This window comes from Oncorhynchus gorbuscha, linkage group LG19 (genome assembly GCF_021184085.1).
Source record: "Oncorhynchus gorbuscha isolate QuinsamMale2020 ecotype Even-year linkage group LG19, OgorEven_v1.0, whole genome shotgun sequence".
In the NCBI taxonomy this organism is placed as follows: domain Eukaryota; kingdom Metazoa; phylum Chordata; class Actinopteri; order Salmoniformes; family Salmonidae; genus Oncorhynchus; species Oncorhynchus gorbuscha.
In genome coordinates this window covers 42,563,341-42,577,079 of record NC_060191.1, presented here as the reverse complement: position 1 = coordinate 42,577,079, position 13,739 = coordinate 42,563,341, and the positions used below count along the sequence as shown (strand labels likewise).

The 13,739-nt window shown below is 42.8% G+C and overlaps 1 protein-coding gene across 1 annotated transcript in view; it reads left to right on the top strand.

The window, feature by feature from the left end:
* LOC124004693 (ras GTPase-activating protein 2-like) overlaps nucleotides 1–13,739 on the top strand; it is a 46,449-nt gene that overhangs the window by 21,522 nt on the left and 11,188 nt on the right. The window contains exons 9-19 of the mRNA XM_046313404.1: nucleotides 565–666; nucleotides 2,496–2,646; nucleotides 3,105–3,253; nucleotides 3,359–3,473; nucleotides 3,651–3,725; nucleotides 3,860–3,983; nucleotides 4,758–4,864; nucleotides 8,741–8,827; nucleotides 9,246–9,323; nucleotides 9,506–9,579; nucleotides 13,152–13,255. Coding sequence (XP_046169360.1) covers nucleotides 565–666; nucleotides 2,496–2,646; nucleotides 3,105–3,253; nucleotides 3,359–3,473; nucleotides 3,651–3,725; nucleotides 3,860–3,983; nucleotides 4,758–4,864; nucleotides 8,741–8,827; nucleotides 9,246–9,323; nucleotides 9,506–9,579; nucleotides 13,152–13,255 — 1,166 coding nt within the window. The remainder of the gene's footprint in view (nucleotides 1–564; nucleotides 667–2,495; nucleotides 2,647–3,104; nucleotides 3,254–3,358; nucleotides 3,474–3,650; nucleotides 3,726–3,859; nucleotides 3,984–4,757; nucleotides 4,865–8,740; nucleotides 8,828–9,245; nucleotides 9,324–9,505; nucleotides 9,580–13,151; nucleotides 13,256–13,739) is intronic.

The following is a 13,739-nucleotide window of genomic DNA, read 5'->3' as shown; positions in this document are numbered from 1 at the left end:
CCACACTGGCAAACAGACCACCATACCTCCATCTCTCTGGAGTGACTTGTCATCTGTAGTCGGGAGAGGGTTTTCAGGGTGTTTTGAATGAAATCAGATTTGATTGTAATTGTGTTTGTCACAACAGGTGTAGTGTGTAATGCAAAAATGGTGGTTAAGGATCTGTGGGGGTTGTCTCTGTTTGCATCACTTACAGCGGACTGACACATAGCTCACTGGGTTTACAGTGGGGTAAGACTAGGCTGGGCAGAGAGGTAAACACGCATGCATGACTTTCAGGTTTGGATTTGAGGTGATTTTAATCGCATGTGTATTTTTCAAGTGTACTGCAATTTGTATACTTCACACAGGTAAAGACCAACACTTCAGTGTATTTTGTTTGTTATATCTATGTGGTTGTGTTTTCTGTGTGTGTCAGTCAGCCAATGGTGAAGTGGTATGTTTGGAAAGGGAAGGGGCATTGGTCCCTTATTTGTAGACAAAATGAAAGTTAACGTGTATTTGCAAATATCACATTCAATTAGTATGTGTGATTGGAATATCTCTCTCTGTGCTCCTCTGCAGAGTTGACTTGTGGAACAATGGGAATTTGGCGCAGGATGTTTTCCTTGGGGAGACGCGGGTATCTGTCAAGATTCTACGAAATGACCACATTCACAGGGCCTGGTAAGAACGGTGGCATCGCAGGTTCACCTCGCACATTTGTCTTCCTGATGCTTCCGAGCCAGGTTTCTCACACTAACTTGGGAGATTTCACGTACTGACACACCAATATGCAAAGGTGAATGTAGCATTCGCGTGCCCATAGGAGCCCACAGCTCTCACTTCTAACTACACACTCAAGCGCACTGATTGCATCCTAAATGGCACCCTATTCCTTATACACACTTAATTGGGTGACTTTTACACGCTTCTCTCACATGGACACGTTGTGCACTCACTGCACGCAGCCACATGCCTGTTGCTGCTTCTAATCCCAGCCTGAAGAATGTAATCTGACTGCAGCGCTAGCTAGCGATCTGACATGAATGGGCTGATTAGCAGATGACAAGGACAGATACGGGGACAGGACACAGAGGCTCTTACGTACTCCGCTGCTACTCGCCTCGTTTTATCAGCCACCAGAATCCGACGCTCCTACGTCACACCCCTCACAGTGCTGAGTTTCTTTCCGCGTAGATCCATGGATGCTAGATCAGATCTGCACATTGTAGGGCGGCTGTTAAAGAGCTGGGCCAATACTCAGAAGTAATCTGGGTAGGAGTACTGCTGATCTAGGATCAGCCCCCCCCCCGTCCATAAAGTCTTATTCATTATTCATCTGAACAAAAATATAAATGCAACAATTTCAAAGATTTTACTTAGTTACAGTTCATATAAGGAAATTAATATTGAAATAAATGAATTAGGCCCTAATCTACGGCTTTCACATGACTGGGGGGGCCTTGGAGGACATAGGCCCACCCACTGGGGAGCCAGGCCCAGCCAATCATAACGAGTTTTCCCCCACTAAAGCGCTTTATTACAGACAGAAATACTCCTCAGCACTGATTGGCTGTAAAATGCTATTGATTTCTCCTGCCGGTGCGGCATCTGTTGTCGAACTGGGGAAACTGTTCTGACTTTTATCTACTGGTTGCTAAAATTCGATACTGTTAGCTCAATTTCAGTTTATCTGAGAAAACAAGCACTGAATAGTGTAGGGAATCATTGTACCGTCTAAATTGTAACACAACAAATATAGTTTTTACAGCTGTTTTGTAGCTGGTAGACCAAAACCGAAAGTTGCTTTCGGTTTTGGTCCACCAGCTTTAAACAGTGGTTTCAAACAGCTGTTTTCAAAATGATAAACAATTCTGTGTAGCACCTGGAGATTAACCTGTGCCAGATCCTGTCCCCCAGTCTAGCAACTCTATATCTGTGTTAACTTTTGACCGGTTCCTTCCTTTGTGTCCTCAGACTGCTTTGAACACTACGATGGTGGCGTTCTGTAAACAGTGTGTGTGCGCGCATCTAGGTGATAAGGGATTATGCAGACACTGATCTATGCGTTTGGCATGAGGGCCTTGAGACCTAGTGTATAGAGAGAGGGAGAGAAAGGGAGAGATGATCGTTACATGCACACTGTAACATACAGACCCACAACTAAAAATATTTAGCAGATGTTATTCCGGGTGTAGTGAAATGCTTGTGTTCCTAGCTCCAAAAGTGCAGAAGTATCTAACAATTCACAAAAATATACACACATCTAAAAGTAAAATAATGGAATTAAGACATTTCTAAATATTAGGTTAAGTAATGTCGGAGTGGCATTGACTAGAATACAGTTTATACATATGAAATGAGTATCATTTGCGTCTCACAACTAGGGTTGTGAAATTCTGGTAAATGTGCAACCCAACTCACCACTGTCAAAAACAAATGTGTCGGTTGGCCATCACTCTGTATAGCTGACTGGGTGTGTTTTTGTTGGGTGTCTTTCCCCTGGTCCACAGGTATCTCCTCCAGCCCAAAGGGAACGGGAAGTCCAAGACGGACGACCTGGGCTCTCTGAGGCTCAACGTAACCTACACCGAGGACAATGTGCTGCCATCTGCCTGCTACACACCGCTCCGCACGCTGCTGCTCAAGTCCCCAGACATCAAGGTGCTAACCTCAGACCTGTCTAATTCACATACCTGCTCCTGTCTGTCGGTCTGTCTGAATGGTACATTATGCTCATTAAGGAACTTAAAGCAATTGCTAGTTGATACTTCCAGTCATTGCACTAACGCTAGTTAGCTTTGGCTCGCGAAACTCCCTCTAACTTCCGTCATACTGGACATAAAAATGGGAAGTAGATAAAGGGCATCATTGCCAAAATCTCCAAAGTCTCCCTTAAAGGAAGAAAGTTGTGAGTGTACAATAGAGGACGCGTAGGACCGACAATCGGTCAAACATCGCCCACAGCCCCCACATTGTATTCCACACCGTTGCCAGAAATTAGTGGTGGCTGTATACATGTGGAATTGCAGTCAAACGATAACCATTAGTGGCTGACCAATCATCGCTCACGGTATGGTGCCTTTATCGCTGTCTCTATTTATCGCTCTTCTCCGTCTCAGCCCATCTCGGCGTCAGCGGCCCACATTCTGGGGGACATCTGCAGGGAGAGGTATGAGGCGGTGCTGCCCGTGGTCCGCCTGCTGCTTCACCACAGCCGCCTGGTGTCCTTCGTCTCCGCCATCGCTGCCCTGGAGCTGGAGAACACTCAGTGAGTAGTACACACTTCTCCTCGGCCCTATGAGTTCTGGACAAAAGTAGTGCTCAATAAAGTGAATAGGTATGATGACCTCTGAACCCGGTCCTGTCTGTCTAGGGAGGCCAACACCATTTTCCGTGGCAACTCCCTGGCAACACGCTGCATCGACGACATGATGAAGATTGTAGGGCGGAGCTACTTGACGGTCACCCTGAAGCCTGTATTGGATGAGGTAATGTACATCATATGTTACCTAGGTAATGATGTGAGCAAATTGATTATATCATAGATTAACACAGATCCTAAGAAGTAAGCCGTGCTATGAACCAAATCATAAAAGCTCATTAAGGAACAACATGTTTGAAAATGCATTCAAAACTCAGCATAACATCTTCAATTTCTTTTGTAGATTTGTGAATCAAACAAAACCTGTGAGATTGACCCGATCAAACTGAAAGAGGGAGATAACGTTGAGGTCAACAAGGTACAGTATACATTTGTCCAGTGCATCGCAAGCTGTCTATCAGTATATTGTGTAGTGGTGGGATGGTATACAGAATGAAGTGTTAATAAGCGACGTGTGTGTGTTCACAACGTGTGTGTCCGTCCTCTCTCCAGGAGAACCTGCAGGGGTACGTTCAGAAGGTGTTCTCGTCCATCACCCAGTCCAGCTCCAGCTGTCCCCCGCTCATGTGTGACGTGTTCCGCTCGCTGCGTCAACTGGCCTCCAAGCGGTTCCCAGGTGAGCAGGGCATCACGCGCATCTTTATCCTCTCTACTCACCTTCATCCTACCTCCTCAGCATGATTTCAAAATTCCAGAAAACTTTCCAAAGTTCCCGGGTTTTAAAAAAACTCAGTTTGGTGGTTTGCCGAACTTTCCGGGAAAGTTTCTGGAGTTTTGTAACCCTATTCCTCAGTCACAGCTTTCTCATCGATACTTACTGTGCCTCATCACATTAGAGAGAATGTCCACTAACCACAAAAATGTTTCTGAGATGTTTTCATAGCGCAAATATCGAGTTGATCTCGTGTAGATCCTGTTATAAGCATTTGTGTACACTGGTCCAGGTCTCTACCCAAAAGAAAAGATGATAGATTAGATACCGAAATATTATGCCAGTCTTTTCCATGTATTATCTAGTTACTTCATATAAAAAAAGACTCTGATTAAGTATCTTCCATCAGTAAGCAGCATGTTGTAGAGACCATGTCCGCCATGAGGTGGAGCCAGAAGCCTGACTAAAGTGCAGGAGGTTGTCCCGTAGTATGTATGACAGAGGCCCTTCAAGTAAAAGCTAGTGTTGGAGCTTGGTGTAAGTCATGTTCTCATTAACCACCATGCTTATACGAATTGGCACCTTTTTTTAAAGGGATAGCTCACCCAAAACAAAAAACGACGTCCTTGTTTTCTTACCATTGAGCAGTCAATGGATAAGGACAGGGAGCAAGCAGAGCTTTGGTTCTTTTTCCTTCACCTGTCTCCTCCTTCTCTCCCTTCCTCCTCTCCCCTGCAGATGATCCTCATGTCCAGTATTCGGCGGTCAGCAGCTTCGTGTTCCTGCGCTTCTTTGCCGTCGCCGTTCTCTCGCCACACACCTTCCAGCTCCGCCCACACCATCCTGTGAGTACGCCCATATGACTATATTTTTAAACTTTTGTGTCACATCTGAGGTATCCCTTGTGTTTACGCTGTAGTGATATGGTATAGCTACTTAGACGTGAAGTGCTTCCCCTATATTCATTTAGCAGCGATGCCTTGCATTTCTTCTACTTACCCAGAGTTAGTGCAAGATTCTCATGGATACCATTTTTATGTCTGCATGTAGTTTGAAGTTAGCATTTGCTAACTAGCATTAGCACAGTGACTGAATTGCTAACTAGCATTAGCACAGTGACTTGTAGTCTTTGGAAGCAGCTAGTTATAGGAACAGCTAGCAGCAATGGCTTGCGAAACTACCTTAAACGTCCTTCAAACTGCACACAGAGACAAAAATGGTATCCTTGAGTTCATCTGACTCTAGGTAAGTAGCAAAAGGGCTTCATTGCCAAAATCTTGCACTATCCCTTTTCATGCATTTGAGTAAGATGTTCTTTAAAAATAAAAATCACAGGTGACTACCTCAGTCATTCTACAACAAAAAAAGAATTTAACATCCCAAAAAAACATCCCAAATATCACACTCTTCCATGAACAAATCGCTCCAGCAGTGACCACGGCAGCAACAAAGAAAAACAAACATTGAATTCCGGGAAAACCTTTGTAAAGTGGCAGGGTAGCCTAGTGGTTAGAGCGTTGGACTAGTAACCGGAAGGTTGCAAGTTCAAATCACCGAGCTGACAAGGTACAACTCTGTCGTTCTGCCCCTGAACAGGCAGTTAAACAGGCAGTTGTTAACAGGCAGTTGTTCCTAGGCCGTCATTGAAAGTAAGAATTTGTTCTTAACTGACTTGCGTCGTTAAGTAAAGGTAAAATAAAAAGTAGGCTAGGTTACCGACAATGGCTAAACCAAGCTTGAAACATCAGTCAACTGTTTTATAATAAAGTTGCACTAGGTCTAGCCTTCTACTGAATTTTTAGCCAAGTTATTCTAATGAATCCCATGTAGCCTATGATATTACTGTGTTGGCCTGATTAGCATTTTACCATGTCATTTATTAGTAAATGTACCTGTACTGTAGCCTAAATGTTAGAATTTGGTCCTACAGGTGATAGGCCTATTTGTCTTGTGCAAAATCCCAGGACTATCCTTTCACTTAGATTACTGCAGTAAGCCCATACCAAAGTTCTCTTAAGGGATCTGTGGTTGAACATGAGCATCGCTAAAAGCATTTCAAACCATTTAAATACAGTAAGAGTCTGTGAATGATATTTCTCCAGAAGTACATGCTCATTGGTCCTTAAAAAGGATGTTTAGAGAATCTGTAATCGATTTAGGATGGTGCGGTGAGGGACCAGAGGTGTGTGTGTGGTACTACTACTCTCGTTGCGTATGAAGTGTTGTTGCTGCTGAAGACTATTAGACCTCTGAGGAGATGGAGGTTTTACCTTCTATCATTTCCAGAAGGTCATCTTCAGATGGAGCTGAAGGGAGCAGAGTTGTACCCTTTCGTAACAGGGAGAATTCTGTGGCAAGCTGAAACTCCTTTGAAACCAGGGCTGACTAAAAAGCATGCAAAGAAGCCATTTAGCACAGCAGAACTAAGTAGCAGTGGCTTTAAATGTGAAATGTATGTTCACTGTAGGCTTACATCATACAACACACATACTGCACATGTTGCATGCAATGATGGCCCCCTTGAACTTTGCGACCTTTTGCCACATTTCAGGCTTCAAACAAAGATATACAACTGTATTTTTTTGAAGAATCAACAACAAGTGGGACACAATCATGAAGTGGAACGACATTTATTGGATATTTCAAACGTTTTTAACAAATCAAAAACTGAAAAATTGGGCGTGCAAAATTATTCAGCCCCCTTAAGTTAATACTTTGTAGCGCCACCTTTTGCTGTGATTACAGCTGTAAGTCGCTTGGGGTATGTCTCTATCGAGAGACTGAAATTTTATCCCATTCCTCCTTGCAAAACAGCTCGAGCTCAGTGAGGTTGGATGGAGAGCATTTGTGAACAGCAGTTTTCAGTTCTTTCCACATATTCTCGATTGGATTCAGGTCTGGACTTTGACTTGGCCATTCTAACACCTGGATATGTTTATTTTTTGGAAGACAAATCTCCGTCCCAGTCTCAGGTCTTTTGCAGACTCCATCAGGTTTTCTTCCAGAATGGTCCTGTATTTGGCTCCATCCATCTTCCCATCAATTTTAACCATCTTCCCTGTCCCTGCTGAAGAAAAGCAGGCCCAAACCATGATGCTGCCACCACCATGTTTGACAGTGGGGATGGTGTGTTCAGGGTGATGAGCTGTTGCTTTTACGCCAAACATAACGTTTTGCATTGTTGCCAAAAAGTTTGGTTTCATCTGACCAGAGCACCTTCTTCCACATGTTTGGTGTGTCTCCCAGATGGCTTGTGGCAAACTTTAAACAACACTTTTTATGGATATCTTTAAGAAATGGCTTTCTTCTTGCCACTCTTCCATAAAGGCCAGATTTGTGCAATATACGACTGATTGTTGTCCTATGGACAGAGTCTCCCACCTCAGCTGTAGATCTCTGCAGTTCATCCAGAGTGATCATGGGCCTCTTGGCTGCATCTCTGATCAGTCTTCTCCTTGTATGAGCTGAAAGTTTAGTTCTTGGTAGATTTGCAGTGGTCTGATACTCCTTCCATTTCAATATTATCGCTTGCACAGTGCTCCTTGGGATGTTTAAAGCTTGGGAAATATTTTTGTATCCAAATCCGGCTTTTAACTTCTTCACAACAGTATCTCGGACCTGCCTGGTGTGTTCCTTGTTCTTCATGATGCTCTCTTCGCTTTTAACGTAACTCTGAGACTATCACTGTGCAGGTGCATTTATACGGAGACTTGATTACACACAGGTGCATTGTATTTATCATCATTAGTCATTTAGGTCAACATTGGATCATTCAGAGATCCTCACTGAACTTCTGGAGAGAGTTTGCTGCACTGAAAGTAAAGGGGCTGAATAATTTTGCACGCCCAATTTTTCAGTTTTCGATTTGTTAAAAAAGTTTGAAATATCCAATAAATGTCGTTCCACTTCATGATTGTGTCCCACTTGTTGTTGATTCTTCACAAAAAAATACAGTTTTATATCTTTATGTTTGAAGCCTGAAATGTGGCAAAAGGTCGCAAAGTTCAAGGGGGCCGAATACTTTCGCAAGGCACTGTACATGCATGTACATTAGAAATTCACTTATTTCCAAAATGGCGGAATGGTGTGTAGGCTACCCAAATTTGCTATGTTTGTCAAATGATTTATGTTAGTAAAATAACTGTTCCATAATAAGAGATGACAAAGCCTGAACAAGACAAAAATTCTTAGTAATTCTTGAATCTCAAAAATGGCATATTTGGAAGGGTAGATTACATAAGTGTTTCTGATTTTAATTCCTGGGGGACGCTCGGGGAGAGCACATTTTTATTCTAACACAGCAATTACACACCTGATTTGAATACTCAACCTATCATCAAACCCTTGATTGACTGAGTTAGGAGTGTTTTTAGTACTGGGTTAGAACATAAAATGAGGGTGCCCATGACTGATTTGAGAAACTTGATTAGATTCCAAAAATGTTTTGATGCATATTCACATATAAGCTGACTGTTTTTACACTGATTTATGACAAATGTGTTTCCCAATCATCATTAGGCCACGCAACGGATAGATTTATAAACACAACAACAACAAAAACATTTTGAAATGGCAATGAGAACGAGTGTTTGTAATTGACAATAAGTTATTGGACAAGCACAGCTAGTCCCTCCCCGTTAAAAAAAATAAATAATGTATTCCGTTCGGTGCCTTAAAACATGACCCTGGTATTTGACGTCTTTTGTACACTCATCTGTCAGGACCTAGAGGTCTCCCGAACACTCACTCTAATCTCCAAGACCATCCAGACTCTGGGGAGCTGGGGTAGCCTGTCCAAAAACAAACTGGTATGTATTCATGCATGTCTGTCTTATCAGCCTGTCAACATGCCCACCAATCAATTTATCAATCTTCCCTTGTGTGTCTATCAGTCAGTCAACATGTCTATCATATCATTCATTCCCACTGGGCACATCAGTTGAAGGTCTATTTTGGATAAACATTTGGTTGAGTTGTCAACTAATGTGAATTCAACGTCAAATCAACAAAACATTTCACCATGTCATTTGTCGACGACAACAAAAAAGACAATGCCCTTATTGATGACTTTTTGCAAATCCAATTAGTTTTCCATGTTGATTCAACATCATCATATATATTTTTGGGTGTTGAAATGATGTGGAAACAATGTTGATTTAACCAGTTTTTGCCCCGTGGGTTGTCTGTAGGTCTGCTCTGAACAAAAGTAACACTTTTTGTCTTTAGTCTAGTTTTAAAGAATCCTACATGTACGATTTCTTCAAATCATTCCAAGAAGACAAATGTATTGGAAAAGTAAAAAAGGTGAGTTGTTGGTTGTGAACCTTCCTATTACATTATATTTTGTAGATTTAGATTTTGTAGACCATGTATCAAAACTCAGGGTTTTACCAACCACATGTTAGTAAATCAGTTTTCCATGTTAGCTTTTTTTTGCATTGCTGATTTTGTATGGTGTTTCCCTCTAACATTGTGTGTTTGTGTAGTTCCTAGACGAGATCTCCTCCAACGTCAGCAAGGAGTCCAGCGGAGTGGAGGATTCTGTGGTTCTCAAAGAGGGGTGAGTGGCTTACATCCAGCTGACACTAAGACCACACTCAACGAGCTCTATAAGGCCATAAGCAAGCAAGAATGTTCATCCAGAAGTGGCGCTCCTAGTGGCCGGGGACTTTAATGCAGGCGAACTTAGATCTGTTTTTACCTCATTTCTACCAGCATGTCACATGTGCAACCAGAGAAAGAAGAAAAAACTCCAGACCACCTTTACTCCACACACAGAGATGTGTACAAAGCTCTCCCTCATCCTCCATTTGGCAAATCTGACCATAATTCTGTCCTCCTGCTAAAGTTTTTGCTTGTAAGCAGGAATCAGGATGTACCAGTGACTCGGTCAATACGGACGTTGTCAGATGACGTGGATGCTACGTTACAGGACTGTTTTGCTAGCACAGACTGGGTTTCATCCAATGACATTGAGGAGTATACCACCTCAGTCACCGGCTTCATCAATAAGTCCATCGACAATGTCGTCCCCACAGCGACCGTACGTACATATCCCAACCAGAAGCTGTGGATTACAGGCAACATCCGAACCGAGCTAAAGGTTAGAGCTGCCGCTTTCAAGGAGTGGAACACTAATCTGGTCGCTTATAAGAAATTCCGCACTGCTCTCAAACAGCCAAAGCATTAATAGAGGACTAAGATTGAATCCTACGACACCGGCTCTGACACTTGTCTGACGGGGCAGGGCTTGCAAACCATTAGACTAAAAAAGGGAAACCCAGCCGCGAGCTCCCCAGTGGCACGAGCCTACCAGACGAGCTAAATGCCTATTTTATGCTTGCTTCGAGGCAAGCAACACTGAAGCATGCATGAGAGCACCAGCTGTTCCGGGCGACTGTGTGATCACGCTCTCCGTAGCCGATGTGAGTAAGACTTTTTAAACACGTCAACATTCACAAGGCCGTGGGGCCAGACGGATTACCAGAATGTGCACTCGGAGCATGCGTGGACCAACTGGCAAGGGTCTATACTAGAGGTCGACCGATTTAATTAGGGCCGATTTCAAGTTTTCATAACAATCAGAAATCAGTAATTTTGGATTTTGCCATTTTTTAAAAAGTTTATTATATATAATTATTTTTTTACAACTTTATATAATGAGGCAAGTCAGTTAAGAACACATTCTTATTTTCAATGACTTGCCTAGGAACGGTGGGTTAACTGCCTTTTTCAGGGGCAGAATGACAGATTTTTACCATGTCAGCTCGGGGATTCAATCTTGCAACCTTACGGTTAACTATTCCAACGCTCTAACCACCTGCCTCACGAGGAGCCTGCCAGTTACGCAAATGCAGTAAGAAGCCAAGGTAAGTTGCTAGCTAGCATTTAAACTTGTCTTATAAAAACAATCAATCATAATCACTAGTTAACTATACATGGTTGATGATATTACAAGTTTATCTAGCGTGTCCTGCGTTGCATATAATCGATGCGGTGTGCATTCACGAAAAAGGACTGTCGTTGCTCCAACGTGTACCTAACCATAAATATCAATGCCTTTCTTCAAATCAATACACAGAAGTATATATTTTTAAACCTGCATATTTAGCTAAAAGAAAGGTTAACAGGCCATTTTAACCAGGTGAAATTGTCACTTACCTTGCGTTCATTGCATGCAGAATCAGGGTATATGCAACAGTTTGGGCCGCCTGGCTCATTGCGAACTAATTTGCCAGAATTTTACGTAATTATGACTTAACATTGAAGGTTGTGCAATGTAACAGCAATATTTAGACTTATGGATGCCACCCGTTAGATAAAATACGGAACGGATCCGTATTTCACTGAAAGAATACATGTTTTGTTTTCGAGATGATCGTTTCCGGATTCAACCATATTAATGACCTAAGGCTCGTATTTATGTGTGTTATTATGTTATAATTAAGTCTATGATTTGATTGAGCAGTCTGAGCGATGGTAGGCACCATCAGGCTCGTAAGCATTCATTCATACAGCGCACGCATGCGTTTCTTTTGCCAGCAGCTCTTCGCAATGCTTCAAGCATTGCGCTGTTTATGACTTCAAGCCTATCAACTCCCGAGATTAGGCTAGTGTAACCGATGTGAAATGGCTAGCTAGTTAGCGGGGTGCGCGCTAATAGCATTTCAAACGTCACTCGCTCTGAGACTTGGAGTAGTTGTTTCCCTTGCTCAACATGGGTAACGCTGCTTTGAGTGTGGCTGTTGTCGATGTGTTCCTGGTTCGAGCCTAGGTAGTGGCGAGGAGAGGGATAGAAGCTATACTCTTACACTGGCAATACTAAAGTGCCTATAAGAACATCCAATAGTCAAAGGAAATACAAATTGTATAGAGATAAATAGTCCTATAATAACTACAACCTAAAACTTCTTACCTGGGAATATTGAAGACTCATGTTAAAAGGAACCACCAGCTTTCTTATGTTCTGAGCAAGGAACTTAAACGTTAGCTTTCTTACATGTGGCACATATTGCACTTTTACTTTCTTCGCCAACACTTTGTTTTTGCATTATTTAAACCAAATTGAACATGTTTCATTATTTATTTGAGGCTAAATTGATTTATTGATATATTAAGTTAAAATAAGTGTTCATTCAGTATTGTTGTAACTGTCATTATTACAAATTTTTAAAAAGTAAGAAATCGGCCGATTTTTATAATCGGTATCGGCTTTTTTTGGTCCTCAAATAATCGGTATCAGTGTTGAAAAATCCTAATCGGCCGACCTCTAGTCTACACTGACATTTTCAACCTCTCTTTGACCGAGTCTGTAATATCTACATGTTTCAAGCAGACCACCATAGCAGTCCCTATGCCTAAGGCCCTGTAACCTGCCTAAATGACTACCGCCCGTAGCACTCATGTCAGTAGTCATGGCTCAAGTCAACACCATCATCCCGGAAAACCTAGACCCACTCCAATTCGCATACTGCCCCAACAGATCCACAGTTGACGCAATCTCAATTGTACTGTGTCCTGGACTTCCTGGCGGGCCGCACCCGTCAGGAAGCTGCACCATCGAGAGCATCCTGACCCGCTGCATCACCGCCTGGTATGGCAACTACTCTGCATTTGACTGTAAAGCGCTACAGAGGGTAGTGCGTACAGCCCAGGACCTATATACTAGGCGGTGTCATAGGAAGCCCCCCTGTTTTTACACTGCTGCTACCTTGACCCCGTGTTAATATAGCCTCATTGTTATTTGTGTTACTTTTGTAAATATTTTCATAACTATTTTCTTAACTGCATTGCTGGTTAATGGCTTGTAAGCACTTCATGGTAAGGTTGTATTATACCTGTTGTATTTGGCTCATGTGACAAATACAATTTAATTTGGGTTTTGGCTAGTGGGGTAAAGATTTTGTGCCTGTTTCCTGGACTGAAAGTGCATTTTAGTCCAGGACTAAATCTTTAATGTAAAAAGTTAGGTGACTTGAGTTTGAGCTGACCAGAGGGGTTTGTCACTAAGAGGGATCATTGACTTTGATATATATTTCTGATTCATAAAGAAAGCTACACATAAAAATGGGTTGTTGGCTGTAAAGTTAAACTTACTGTGTCAATGTCAAGTCTATATTTATTTTACTACAGGGAGGTACAGAAGCGGGCCCAGGGAAGGAAACGCATCGGCAAGAACTTTAAGAAGAGGTGGCTTAGAGTGACCAACAGGGAGCTCTCCTACCACAAGCACAGAGGTGAGACATGCACACACTCACACAGATTCACAACCACACATGCCACCACCGCAGAGTCGCCCATAGGGGGCAGTGTTGGACCAGGTCCCTCCATGGGCCAGGTTAGCCAGTTGTTTTGAAATTGTGGATTTTCTAGACATGCAACACTGTTTGGAACAAGGCTCTTAGCTTTTATCTCCCAGGGGAGATGGTGAATATATGGAGCTCTATCCACAGGTATATATCCACGGGCCACTGGTCTCCCACAGAGAGTGGGAGGAATGCAGGAAGTAAGCTCTGTTCATTATAATGAGAGCCAGCCAGAGAGCGGCCGAAGAGGAGGGAGAGTGAGAACCCTGGTCATTATAGTGGAGCCTACCTGGCGGGTGTCCTGTACTCTACTCCTCAGCTCACCTCAGTGGAGCACAGCCACAGCCACACACACACACACACACACACACACACACACACACACACACACACACACACACACACACACACACAC